The 14,701-nt window shown below is 45.4% G+C and overlaps 1 protein-coding gene across 1 annotated transcript; it reads left to right on the top strand.

Moving 5' to 3' along the window:
• Window positions 1-10,046: 10,046 nt before the first annotated feature.
• Window positions 10,047-11,555, top strand: LOC136492061 (uncharacterized). Its single transcript, XM_066488210.1, has 2 exons — window positions 10,047-10,419; window positions 10,846-11,555. The coding sequence occupies exons 1-2, from the start codon at window positions 10,047-10,049 to the stop codon at window positions 11,553-11,555; spliced, it is 1,083 nt and encodes a 360-aa protein (XP_066344307.1).
• Window positions 11,556-14,701: the final 3,146 nt, after the last annotated feature.

Genomic DNA, 14,701 nt, shown 5'->3' on the forward strand with positions numbered 1-14,701 from the left:
ATCAATCATTACCCCTAAAGCATCAGCTACTAAATCAAAAAGAAGAGGTGAAAGAGGATCCCTTGCCTCAACCCTCTAAAAGTCCTAAAGTAAGGGCTTCTTTCCCCATTAACATTTACACATACCTGACCCCCTTAATAGTCCGCATCACCCAATTAATCCATTTATGTGGGAACCCTCTCCCAATAAGAACCTTTTCCAGAAAGGGCAAGCTTACCCTATCGTAGGCCTTTTCAAAATCAATCTTCATGATCAAATCCTGCCTTTTTTATCTTCTCAACTCATGTAATACTTCATGGAGAACCATTACTCCATCCAAAATATTCCGCCCCTTCACAAAACTAGTTTGATTGCTTCCAATGATTTTACTGGCTACAAGAACTAATCTGTTAGTGAGCACTTTGGTGAACCACTTAAAATCTACATCGAGTAGACAAATAGGTCTATACTACTTAATACTATTGGCCTCTTTAAGTTTTGGCACCAGAGTAATCACCCCATAATTTAACCTCCTGATATCTAAGTTTTCAGCTCAAAAATCCCCAAACATATCTAAAACATCAACCTTGATGAGTTTGCTTGCGATGATGGTCATGGCCCTGGTAGTGATAATGGACTTATGGGAATTAGTAGTAACGTTCTTTACCATCGTGGAGGTAATCCTCTGTACATGAAGGCTATATGTGGACTTCTCTGTCATGCAAAGAGTGTTTTACAGGAGCTGGACAACTTGAAAGAAGCATTCTCGCCAGATTTAAAACTTTCTATGTGATATTTTGCCCCAGCATTTGAAGTCGTGTCTCACATTGTGCTCTGATATTAGCAAATTAGGCTATGGATGTCTCAGGGCTTCATAAAGTGTGGGGAATTTGGGAACATAGAAGAAATAGGCACTCAGTATTTCAATGAGTTGGTGTGCAGGTCATTCTTTGAGCATTCATCACTTCATCATGATAAAAAAGAGGACAAGTTTGTTATGCCTAAGCTTTTCCATGATACGGTAACCTCTATCTCAAAGGACATATGCTTCAGATGCGCGGATCTTGTGCACAATATACCAGAAAAAAATCGTCATTGGTCACTTGTTCCTCGGAACCATCGAACTGTCGTCGCACTCCATCGTATGACCAAACAGGTTAGGGATTTGGATGTCTTTATGGTTGTGAACAGATCTGAGCTAAAAAATAGTAGCATGTCATCAACTTTTCTTAAACTTGAGGGTTTGGATGATTTCTTGTTGAAGTTCCAATCCTTAAGATCATTGAAATTAAGCTATACTGCCATTGGTCAATTGCCTGCCTCAATTCGAAACTTGAAGAATTTGCAATGCTTGGCTGTCAATTATAACACAGATATAAAAAGGCTTCCATCCGAACTTTGTTTACTTGAAAATCTTCAGACATTGGAAACGTGGGATTGCCCTCAGCTTGTTACACTACCAGAAATAAAGAATACTAGTCCTTCGGGCGCGCCCATGCGCGCGGGCCATTGGCCACGGGCTGACCAATGGCGAGACGACAACGTCCTGGGCGCATCAGGGCTCTGACCAGACGACGCCTACGCCCGTCGGTCAACGCAACGAGAACCACCCATCACGACTTGGACGGCCAGCATTCCATTTGCTATCGTGGACATCCTCAGCGCGCGTGCTGGCCACAACAAATGTAAACTTTAAATGGCTAAACTGCGACATCTAGATGTGAGGAAACAGACAGGCCATGTGAGAATGCCGATTGGTGTGGGCCACTTAATGCATCTTCAATCACTCCCGGTGCTCAATATTGGGGAAGGTTTGTCTGATTGCTCGATCCAAGAGTTGAGAGATTTAGTAATCTGCATGAAGATCTTGCCATAGCAGGTCTTCAAAACGTTAAGGTCGTCAATGAAGCCAAGGAGGCCAAGCTAACCAATAAGACGTACGTTGAAACTTTGACACTTGAATGGAGTGATAACAGTATATATTTTGAAGACGACGACGACGACGACGTTTTGGTTGAGGTATTCCAAAGACTCCAACCACCACATGACCTTGAGAATCTCATTGTTTGGAATTACTCTGGCAGCATATTTCCCGAGTGGATTGAGAAATCTCCCTATGACAATTTACAATCCATTACACTTGATAATTGCTATAACTGCAGCATGCTACTGGCTCTTGGTGATCTGTAATCTCTCAGATACCTATGCATTTGAAAGATGTATGCACTGAAAACTTTTGGGCACACTGCTTCTTTATCCGAAGAAAGGAGGGGTGGAAAATTTCCAGCATTGGAACATCTGAAACTCTGGGAAATGTATGAGTTGGAAGGATGGATCCGAGTAAGAGATGAAGACTTCCCTCGCCTTTGTGGTGTTTCCATTTGTGCATACCCACTGCTGAAGAGCCTGCCAAGCTTTTCGTCACTTATGAATTTATCATTTCATCGCTGCAACCAACTGCTGGAAATCCCAAAACTTATGAAACTCGAGTCATTCAAAATTGAAGGCTTCCATGACATAGTTGCATTAGATTTGCCACAGGGATTGCCTGCGCTGAAGAATCTGGAGATAATTCGTTGCAACAACCTCGTATCTGTGGTTGGTTTATCAAATCTGCCATCTCTTGAGAAGTTGAAAATTGTCAAATGCCCAAAACTTGATGCAGTCAACAAATGCCAGCAATGTCATTTCAAGAAAGTCATCATTATCAGGTAAAGTAATCCAAAGAAAAAAATCCAATCTTTTAATTTTGACAGGTTCCACTGCACATCAAAGTATTTTGTTTTTTTCTCAAACTTCATTTTCTCTTTGTAATTCTTTTTTTTAATCTCTATAACCCCCTTTGCAGGAATGGTACAGATATATCAACCTAGGACAGGAATCCTGCTTTGAGCGTCTGAATATTATGAGAAACTTGGGACTCATGTAGTTATGTCGTGCATTACCAAAGGACGGGGTAATATTAAGTTTTGTAGCCTATGAAAGACTACAGGTTAAGGTTAGCCTATGAAAAACTAAGATACTCACAATCCCCTAATGTACAGTGTACCAGTGTATCGAAGATAAACATTTTGACGAGTAAATCATATCAGCCTACTTCACTAATATTTTCTGCTAACAGATATGTAAACGAACAAGGCGCTCAACCACTAGTATATTTCTGTGGAGTACAGAATCTCTTCTCTACTCCTAGAAAGAGTCACCAGGACCCGTGAAGCCGGCCACCTGGCCCACCTCACGCCTCCCTGTAAAATTTTGGCCCATGCCCTCTCCCCGCACGCGCCTCCTCGCTCGGCCGCTTGGCCCCCGAACCTCGTCAATAAAAAAAACAGAAGCTGAGGCTGCCTGTCTTGCTCCTTGCGGCGGCCTCCACCCAGTACGCCGCCGACCCGCCCCTGCCTCGCCCCGCGTCGATGTGCCGCCCACCCCATCGCTTAGTGCTTATCGCGCCGTCTGGCGGCCCCATGCTCTCCCCGTACCCAGCATCCCTCCAGATCCCTTCCCTAACTCACCTCCCTGAACCTTAGGGTGTCGCCTCCACCTTCGTCTTTGTAGCGAGACGGCGGTTGCTGACCACAACCCTGTGGAGGATGAGACACACGTGACCTTGGTGAGGCTTGATCAGATGCCCTGTCTTCCCTGGCGGGTGGGATCGGCCCTCACGACGGGTGAGCTCCCAGGCGGAGGGTGAGCACGCCCCTACGGCGGCCCCGGCGGGCGCCCCTCCAAGGTTACGCACGTGTCCGGCAACCCACACGAGCATGGCGAGGGCGGCTCTAGCGACCCACGCGAGCACCTCGAGAACTGCTCTGATGGCCCGCTGCTTAGGAGGCAACCGCGGCTCTGGAGGCCTGCACGCGAGCGAGGAGAGGGCAACTACGGCAGCCTGATTCATGGGAGGTGAGCAAGGCTTACAACAACAACAACAACAACAACAACAACAACAACAACAACAACAACAACAACAACAAAGCCTTTAAGTCCCAAACAAGTTGGGGTAGGCTAGAGTTGAAACCCAGCAGAAGCAATCAAGGTTCAGACATGTGAATAGCTGTTTTTCAAGCACTCCTATCTAAGGCTAAGTCTTTGGGTATATTCCATTCTTTCAAGTCTCCTTTTATTGCCTCTACCCAAGTCAACTTCGGTCTTTCTCTGCTTCTCTTCACGTTACTATCCTGGCTTAGGATTCTACTATGCACCGGTGTCTCTGGAGGTCTCTGTTGGACATGTCCAAACCATCTCAACCGGTGTTGGACAAGCTTTTCTTCAATTGGTGCTACCCCTAATCTATCACGTATATCATCGTTCCGAACTCGATCCCTTCTTGTATGACCGCAAATCCAACGCAACATACGTATTTCCACGACACTTATCTGTTGAACATGTCGTCTTTTCGTAGGCCAACATTTTGCACCATACAACATAGCAGGTCTAATCGTCATCCTATTAAACTTGCCTTTTAGCTTCTGTGGTACCCTTTTGTCACATAGGACACCAGATGCTTGGTGCCACTTCATCCACCCTGCTTTGATTCTATGGCTAACAACTTTATCAATATCTCCGTCTCTCTGTAGTATTGATCATAAATATCGAAAGGTATCCTTTCTAGGCACTACTTGACATTCCAAACTAATATCTTTCTCCTCCCGAGTAGTAGTGCCGAAGTCACATCTCATATACTTAGTTTTAGTTCTACTGAGTCTAAAACCTTTGAACTCTAAAGTCTTCCGCCATAACTTCAGTTTCTGATTCACTCCTGTCCGGTTTTTATCAACTAGCACTACATCGTCCGCGAAAAGCATACACCAAGAGATGTCCCCTTATATGTCCCTTGTGACCTCATCCATCACTAAGGCAAACAGATAAGGACTCAAGGTTGATCCTTGATGTAGTCCTATCCTAATCGGGAAGTCATCCGTGTCTCCATCACTTGTTCGAACACTAGTCACAACATTGTTGTACACGTCCTTAATGAACTCGACGTACTTCGTTGGAACTTTATGTTAAGGTGAGCAAGGCTCCTGGTAGATTAATGTTTAGTAAGATTTAAGAGGATCCATTTCTGTTCCTTATTTTTATTTTTTTAAAAATACATGTTACTTGATGGCTGCCGGATTTTAGCATGGTTGAATTTGTTCATGACAATATTGTGCTGAACAAGTGTATTAAGGACATCATTGCATTAATCAAACCAGTAGATGATTAGTAGCAAGTGGCTATCCACAATTTAGGAGCTGAAAAATTGTATCCACTCTCTTGCATCTTTGTCAGGTAACTTATGTTTGTTTATGTTACAACTGACAACTTAAACCTTCTCAATTGTGTTTAAAGTTCCACCTATAACCCTGATATTAGTTAAGGTGCATTGACGTCAACTTTGACACTGAAACATGAGCATACTTTGCCTGCAGTTAAGGTGCACAGCACACTGACAGCAGACGGGGGACCCAATGAGGTGCTGCATGATTCTTGTGATTTTTGTAATGCTTCATTGTTGTGATTAAATCTCTAATTAATTCATGCTTTTGTTTTCTTATATGTGGTCATGAGCATAAAGGGGTTGGTGAACGATGATGGACATGCATAGGTGGTTCGAGGGACAACGAAATATCTTTTTCTTGAACTTAAAACTTCATGTCTTTTTCTTGAACTTCAGTTCATTTTGCTGATTTATCTGTCTACTTGATAGTATAGATGGCATTGTTGATTCCTTGGCTGCTACTGTTTTTGAAAATTGACTAGAATTGTTCTTTCATTCTTGAAGCAGCGGCATGTGAATATATTTGGTCTACCATTTATTCCTTGACTTGATTCCCTTATAGGTGCCAACATGCAGGCACTTCAATCTCTTACTTATGGAATGAAAGGTGGAAGCAAAGCCATGTCGGCAATGAATAAGGTATGTTGGAAGACACCATATTTGTTTTTGTTCAGTATCAACACATCCTCTTAAGATTTTTTTTTCTGTTTAACAAATTTTTGACTATCTTCTAAGTGAGTTTCTGTATTTCAGTGCACACTCAGAAATGGAACCAATCAAAGAGAGGTCATGAAAGAATTCTGGAAGCACTCAACTCAGCTGGACATGATGGTAATAATATTGAGACCTTGCTGACTTGTTTTTTTTACTTCAAAATTCAACGCTATAACTCTTGTGTTGCGTGTGCATTGCATTATAAAAATATCCAACTATGTATGGGGCTTAAAGTTCATTCTCTTGTATGAATGGTTGATATCAGCTTGAAAATATTGGTGCCGGCATGTCCCCCTGTAAAATCCTTCTCTTGTCAATTCAAATAAGAGCAGTTGCACTATCGTAGTTCTATTTTGCAAGATCCAACATATTTTCTATTTCCAAACGACCATACCATTCTAAATATGTGTTTCCTTAGAGATATGCCTATTTAGTTTGGTCAGATTAATCCACGTTTGGGGCAATGGTTGTTATTTTTGTTCTTCCATTCAAAGATTCAGAAGTACAAACATTGGATTCAGAAGTTTTATATATCTTAAAATTCAGAAAATGTTGATTTCAAAATTTAGAAGATATAAGAACTTACTCTTGCATGCATGTATGTAAAATATCCATGTTTTTGGTAACTCCTGGATGTAAAAAGGAGTGGGGAGCAACAATATTTGGTTAACTTGATTATAGCTAGCAAACACACACTAATCCTCCATTTGTTGGTTTAATCAATTCTTTGCGTACTTGAATTCACAAATCACAAAGGGAAAAAACGTAGTTCTGGGTGCACTTCTCTGCAGTGATTTCCACTTTAAGTTTTTGAGAGTCTAATTGTCCTCAATTCTGCAAGAGAATGCAAAGTTTTTGCATACAGCATTGAAATCGTTCGGCACCTGTTACCCAAGCTTCCATTGATCCAGGTGAGTCCCGCTGCCATTACCCTTTGGTTCGAGACACTTAAGACCTTGTGTTTTGTTGATAAATGGATAATAATAGTGAATAGTCAACCTCATTTATGTCTCAACCTAAAATTGCTTACTCTATAGAGAAAACAATTCAGCAAATTGTTCATCACTGATAGCAAACTTACAGTCATCTAATGACTGAGCACACCACAATACACTTTGGCAAATTGTTCTTTTGCCTTCTGTTCTAATGACTAAACCATCCATCTCAGTGCTTGCGTCTTCCATTCCTGTATGTGCTACAACCAACAAGTATTCTAATAGCCGAAGTCACACCTCCTGTGTTTGCTGCCATGTTCTCTCTGATGCAATGCATTGAATGTTTATTCTCTGCACATAATTAGTGAATGAATGGTATCTATTTTCGGTGGGTGAATTGATTAGAAAAGTTTCCATCTCACATTTATTTTTGTATAATCAGAGACGCCCTGGAGCCTAGCAGAGGTTGTGCACACCTAAGAGGGGGATATAAACATTCTAGAGCTGTGATCAAGGACCAAAAGCAACCATAACACTGATGCTGGAAGAAATTTCAAAATAGTTCTGAAGTTGGAGTTAGACATGGTTAATTTAACCAATTTTGTACATATTTAGTTAGTTATTGATTGAAAGTTCAAAATTACCTTTGTATCAGACTGAACTTTAGATGCTTCACTGCACTTTGTATCAGATAACTCAACTTTAAGATGTTCCATTGCAGTCTTAGTTCAGAGAATGGCACTGCCATTTCTTCTCATTGTTATGAGCAAATTGATTTTTTCATTGTCATATGAGAAAAAGCTGTGAGCATGTGAAACATATAGTTAGTTATTCAAATGGATACCCACATTAGCTTTGCATGATGCTTTAGTAAAAGAACAATTTTAGTTGAATGGAGTTTTTTTTGGTTCAGTGCATTTTTGGTGGTGCCAATTGAATATCACCCATACATATACAAGTGTTCTCTCGTTGCAACGTATGGGCACTCACCTAGTCTGTTAAAAAATGCAAGAATGTCATACTCATACTCGCATAGACAAGTAGATGATTGCTTGATGGATGAGTTTGCCAGCTTAAGGAACGAAAGGCGAAGTGGATTGATGCAGGGGTACTGAGTTGCAGCACTCAGGGATGAACACTCAGATCCGCCACCCCTCTCTCCCAGTGGTGGAGCTAGAGCAAATACGAGTGAGGTGCGCTCGCCTTATGGGTGCATAGGATTTTACCTTGTGGGTGCGAATATGGTAAAAATTTGATCATAATCACTGTTTTTTTGATATTTTTGTGGGTGCTCCCGCACCCTGTACAGTCTATATAGATCCGCCCTGTCATACCCCAGGCGTCAAGCGTCGGGAAGAAGTAGGCGTATTAGTCGATACAAGGCGTATTTGAGCTATTTATGTAATCGCTTAGTATGACATGTGGACCCATCGCGGTTAGTGGCCAAGAGCCCTTTTATTCCGAGCTGTAGCCTGTAATGAAACATCGAAAAACCTATTATCTAATACAGTGAGCGCGAGGAATATTCCTCTGCGTCTCGGCCGATTCCGGCGATCCATCTGTGTGCTCACGTCGACGGCGTCCGCCGGCGGCTAGGGGTATTACAAGTGGTATCAAAGGCGGTCCTTCCTCGGCACAACCCTACCCACCCTATTTTCCATCTTGATTTCGCGTCGCTCGGCTCTCTGCTTCACAACTCGTCTCCGACAGCTCCAGCGACGGATCCAGCGGCTGTCACCACCACCACACCAAAGCGCTCAGCGTTCCCCGGTACGTTCTGACACCGCGTGCTTCAATCTTCAGTTCGTAATTCTGGTCGGCAGGTGATCTCCGTTCACGCCCTCGTGGTGTTCGACGCGAGATCCCAGAGGTCCCTCCTTTGGTTGAACTGGGTCAGCACCAGCGGCGGCACAAAGCTCGCTTGAGCCCCACCATCTCCACCTCCACAAACCCCAATCCACCATCTTAGCCTCCACCATACCCAAATTCCCCACTTGTTTCACGGTTCCACTCCATCTACGGCTCTACGTTTGACTGAGGGACTACTTCGACAACATCGGGTTCGGCGGCGGGAACCACGGTGAGCACAACATCAACGGTGCTCCCATCTTTCATTACACACGCAATCGGGGCTAGCAAGGGTTGCAGGGCATTGTTCCCGTGTAAAATTCCAGCGTTGCCTTAACCGATTGTGGTGTGGGAGGCGACGGCGAGAGAAGTGTCCACTTACTCGGGTTGCAGGAATGTGTTTCCGTGTAAAATCCTTGGTAGTGCCTCACTTCCAGGGGGTGCAGCAAGATCACGGGGAGGTGCTCACCAAACTGGTTGCTTCACCAGCTCACAACTTTTCATCACATTCGGTCACCACAGCTCCTCCCAAGCCATCCAAGCAGATGCAATCCTGCTAGACGAGATGTCTCGCAGCAACGAGGACGACAAGACTCGCTGGGACTCCGTCATGGATAACTTTGATATGCTCTTTGCTCGATTGAATGACATCGGCGTCATACAGCAAGATCTGAGGACTCAGCTTCAGGACAACATCCGCAGGGTGGACAATGTGGCTTCTGACCAAAAGTTCATAGCAGAACAAGTAAAAGTGAATGGCCATGCAGTAGCTCAACTGACTCTTCTTCAATTCGACGAAGAAGCTCATTCTGTCAGTGGCAGCTCAGGCTCCGTAGTGTTTGAGGAGGAAGCACCATTCACAAATGTATTCGCAGATGACAAAGGCAAGGGCACACTCAAGCCTAGCTCGTCCAAGCGTCCAAGAACCAAGTTTGATGAACCCAGGAAAGAAACCAAAGAAGATAACAATCAGAAGAAAGAAAGGAACTCCCGCACCTTTAATGCTGTTGTATCCACGCCTGGGCTGCTGGTTCTCGCGATGCAGGAGGAGGCCGAGCGCTGGTGCTCGGCAGGGAACAGATGCCTGGGGCTGATCTTGGCGAGGTTGTAGTTCGTTTTGCCCTTTGTCGCAAAATTTGCTAAAATGTAATCTTTGGTTGTGAATCCAGTAGTGCTAGGTTTTGGTAACCATGTCGTTACCATGGCTTGTTTTCAAAACTCTATCTGCTTAATGAAATATGCGCTACGGCGTGTTCTAAAAAAATAACAATCAGAAGAAAGATCAGCTACCACACTACACTTTACCAAAGATGCCATTTCCCACATTTTCTGGTGACCACCCCAAGATATGGATCAACAAATGCAACAACTACTTCACCATGTACTCCATCCCTGAGAGTTTATGGGTTACTGCTACAACAATGTATTTACAAGACAATGCTGCAATGTGGTGGGAAGCATACAAGCTGAGTACTCCTACTGTCAATTGGCAAACTTTTTGCCAGGACATTCAGTCCAAGTTTGGAAATGATGACTATAGAACTGCTCTAGCAGATCTGATTGCTTTGAGGCAAACTGGAACAGTAGAGGATTATACAGCCCAATTCCATGCACTACAGTACAAGATCACAATGCACAGTGCCAAGCATGATGAGTTGTACTTTGCTACACAATATGTTGCTGGTTTGAAGGATGATATCAAGGCCACTGTAGAACCACAGGTTCCACTGATTGTTGACAGGGCTGCCCTCATTGCCAAGATACAATAGAAAGTGCTGGATAGGAGTAAACAGAAATTTGAGCGCCATAATCCATCCAACAAACCCCAACAACAGAGACCTGAGGTCAAGCAGCCACCAACATATGGCACGTTATGGAGGGATAGACAACTAAGAGATTATAGAAAGGCCAACAATTTGTGTTTTCATTGTGGAGACAAATTTGAGCCAGGCCACCTTGAGGTCTGCACCAAGAAAAACAAGCCACAGTTACATGCCTTAGCCCTGAACGACTTGGACAGAGAGATCAGTGAAGAAGCATTAAATGAGATGGCAATAGAAGACCTAATCACTGAAGATTTTTGTTAGCTCTATTTGAATGCTATTTCAGGTGCAGAAGCTACTGATTCCATCAAGCTGAAAGCAACTGTCAAGAACAAGACTATGCTGATACTGGTGGACACAGGAAGTTCCCACAGTTTTGTGAGCTCTCAGTTTGCCAACTTGACCAAATTGACCATTTCTCCTATTCCAGTGCAAAAGGTGAAGATGGCCAATGGTCAATGGCTGACAACATGCAGACAGGTCAAAAATCTAACTTGGTATATCCAGGGACATTCCTTTTCAAAGGACATGATTGTGCTTGATATGTTACCATATGACGCCATTTTGGGCTATGACTGGCTGAAACAGTACAGTCCAATGACTTATGATTGGCAAGCCAAAACCCTCCAATTCCAGCATCAGGGCACTAGTATTTTACTCAAGGGCATTCCATCACCAAGTCCAGAGATCACACCAATGACAGCAAAACAAGTTTACAAGAGCTCCAAAGGCAATGACATTTGGGGTTTTGTGGTGTTGGCAGCAGCTCATGCCAATCAACATCAAGTCAACCACAGTAGCACTGTTCCAGATAGCTTACAGCTTCTGTTAACTCAGTATGCAGATGTTTTCCAGGATCCCAAACAGCTTCCACCAGCAAGAAGTTATGACCATGCCATACCACTCACTCCTGATGCAGTACCAATTAACTCTGGACCTTATCATTACTCTCCACAGCATAAGACAGAAATAGAAAGACAAGGAGTTATTGGATAATGGGTTAATATGCCACAGTCACAGCCCTTTTGCATCCCCTGTTCTCTTAGTCAAAAAGAAGGATGGAAGCTGGAGATTTTGTGTATTACAGAAAGTTAAACACAATGACCATTAAGAACATGTTTCCAATGCCTATCATTGATGAGATCTGGATGAACTGCATGGAGCCAAATTCTTCACTAAATTAGACATGAGATCTGGGTATCACTAGGTCAGAATGCTGCCTGAAGATGAGTACAAGACAACATTTAAAACACATCATGGCCATTATCAGTTCAAAGTGATGCCATTTGGCCTGACTAATGCCCCAGCAACATTCCAGTGCATCATGAATCAAGTGCTTCACCCTTTTCTTAGGAAATTTGTCATGGTATTCTTAGATGACATTCTGATTTACAGCAATTCTCTGGAAGACCATCTCATACACTTGCAGCAAGTCCTTGAAGTTCTGAGGGTCAACAAGCTATACCTAAAGGCATCCAAATGCTCTTTTGCTCAGCAGAGCCTTGAGTACTTAGGGCACATCATCTCTGATAAAGGAGTAGCAACTGACAACTCCAAGATTCAGGCAATGTTGTAGTGGCCAACACCTACTAGTATGATAGAACTCAGAGCTTTCTTGGGTCTCACTGGCTATTACAGGAAATTTGTGAAACATTTATGATATTATTGCTAAACCACTCACACAATTGCTCAAACTCAAAACATTCCAATGGTCAGCTCCAGCACAACAAGCTTTTGATGCTTTGAAGGCAGCTATGACAACCACTCCAGTACTAGCATTACCTAACTTCCAGAATCAGTTCACAGTGGATGTCAGCAAACGATTCTACAGCGTCAGTTAGAGAGCAGTAGGATCAGCTGCTTCAGTTAGTCAGTCAAACTGCTAGTGCTTGCGTCCTATTCTCTAGCTGATCCTTGCATGTAGGAAGTAGTTAGCATCGCTTGGCTAGCACTGATCGGCATCATGTATATGTACCTATACACACTGTCAATGAAAAAACTTGAGCATTCTCGTTTTTTACATGGTATCAGACTGATCGTTCCGATCCAACCTCCACCTTCCGCTGCTCCTGGCCATGGACAGTCCTCACGGCTCCACCTCTTCCAATCCCTTCGCCGTGGGCAACGACCCTGCTCCTCCCCTAGCCTCCACCCTCGTGCTGCTCAACATCCGCAGCCACGTTCCGGTCATCCTCTCCGTTGATGACGGCAACTTCCAGCAGTGGCGTTCTTTCTTCGACCTCGCGATCAAGAAATTCGGCCTCGTCAACCACATCGACGGCACAGTTGATGCCGCCGCCATGATCGACGATCCGGAATGGCTCCAGATTGACTCCTGCATCGTCTCCTGGCTCTACACCACCGTGTCCAAGGAGATTTGGAGTGACGTCAACACGCCGGGCGCCACCGCCTACTCCGCGTGGACGGCGATCACGGGGCAATTCCTCGACAACAGCCTTCAGCGCGCCGTCTATGCTCAGCAGGAGTTCCACAGCCTGTTCCAGGGCGACATGAACATCAGCGAGTATTGCGGCCGTCTCAAGCGCCTCACCGACACTCTCTACGACTGCGGCGCCGCCGTCTCCGATCCGGCGCTCGTCATCAACACCCTGCGTGGCCTGAACAACAAGTTTAGCCAGGCCATTGCTGTTCTCTCCACCATGACTCCACCGCCCACATTCCTCTACACCAAATCCTATTTGCTGCAGGAGGAACATCGGATGCGGCACTCTCAAAAGATGGAGGCGCAGACGGCGCTCCTTGCAGCCGCCACCACCTCCACAACGACCCGGTCCGTGGCGCCGCCCCCACCTCCGCCGTAGGCACCCAACACCGGTGCCAATGACCGTCGCAAGAAGCGCAAGTCCGCTGATGGTCGAAATCGCCAGAACGCCTCCGACGGACAGAGCGCAGCAGCCGGCGGCCACCCTGCGCCCCACGCCAGTGCGCCGCCGCCACCGTGGGCCTCGGCCTACAACCCTTGGCAAGGCGTTGTTCAGGCGTGGCCGATGAACGCCTGGCGACCTGGTGTCCTCGGCTCGCGACCAGGCGTCAACCCTCCGCAGGCCATGGCGGCACTCTCGGCCCCGCCGCCTCCGCATGATCCCGCCCTCTACGCCGGCGCCCAGGGCTCTCTACCGGCCGGACTCTACTCCGCCCTCAACGGCCTGTCCATCAACAACCCCGGTGGCGGCGACGGCGACTGGTTCCTTGACACGGGAGCCACGGCACACATGGCGTCCAATTCCGGTATCCTCAGCTCCGCTCCCTCCCCCTCTATTCATCATCATATTGTTGTCGGCAATGGCCAATTTCTTCCTGCCCAGTGCACTGGCAACGCCTCTATTCCTACCACTTCTTCTCCTTTGCAACTTCGCAATGTTTTAATTGCTCCTCAGCTTGTCAAAAATCTCATTTCAGTGCGTGCTTTAACCCGTGACAATTCCGTTTCTGTTGAATTTGATCCATGGGGCTTCTCTATCAAGGATCTCCGCACCAGGATGGCTTTGCTCTGATGTGATTCGTCCGGCGAACTCTACCCACTTCGCCATCACTCCAGCACCTCGGCGCGCCCTCCGACTGCTCTCCTTGCATCGCACAACAACACGCTCTGGCATGCGCGCCTTGGTCATCCCGGTCATGCCACGCTCCAACGCCTGTCGCGCTCCATAGGTTTTTCTTGTTCCAAGTCCAGTCGTCATACATGTGAAGCCTGTCGCCTTGGCAAGCATGTCCGGCTGCCTTTTACCGAGTCCAATAATATTTCTCAGTTTCCCTTTCAGCTTCTGCATTGTGATGTATGGACCTCACCTATAATGAGCAATTCTGGTTACAAATTCTATCTTGTCATTTTGGATGATTTCTCGCATTATGTTTGGACCTTTCCCTTGCGTCACAAATCCGATGTTCTACCCACTCTCATCTCCTTCCATGCCTTTGTACGCACTCAGTTTCAGGTGCCCATTATGAGTCTCCAAACTGACAATGGCAAAGAGTTTGATAACTCGGCGTCGCGCGCATTCTTCGCCGCGCACGGCATTGCTCTTTGCCTCACCTGCCCATACACATCCCAGCAGAACGGGCATGCAGAACGCGTCCTCCGCACTCTCAACGATGGCATTCGCTCCTTGCTGTTTCAGGCA

This window comes from Miscanthus floridulus, chromosome 11, assembly GCF_019320115.1.
Source record: "Miscanthus floridulus cultivar M001 chromosome 11, ASM1932011v1, whole genome shotgun sequence".
NCBI lineage: Eukaryota > Viridiplantae > Streptophyta > Magnoliopsida > Poales > Poaceae > Miscanthus > Miscanthus floridulus.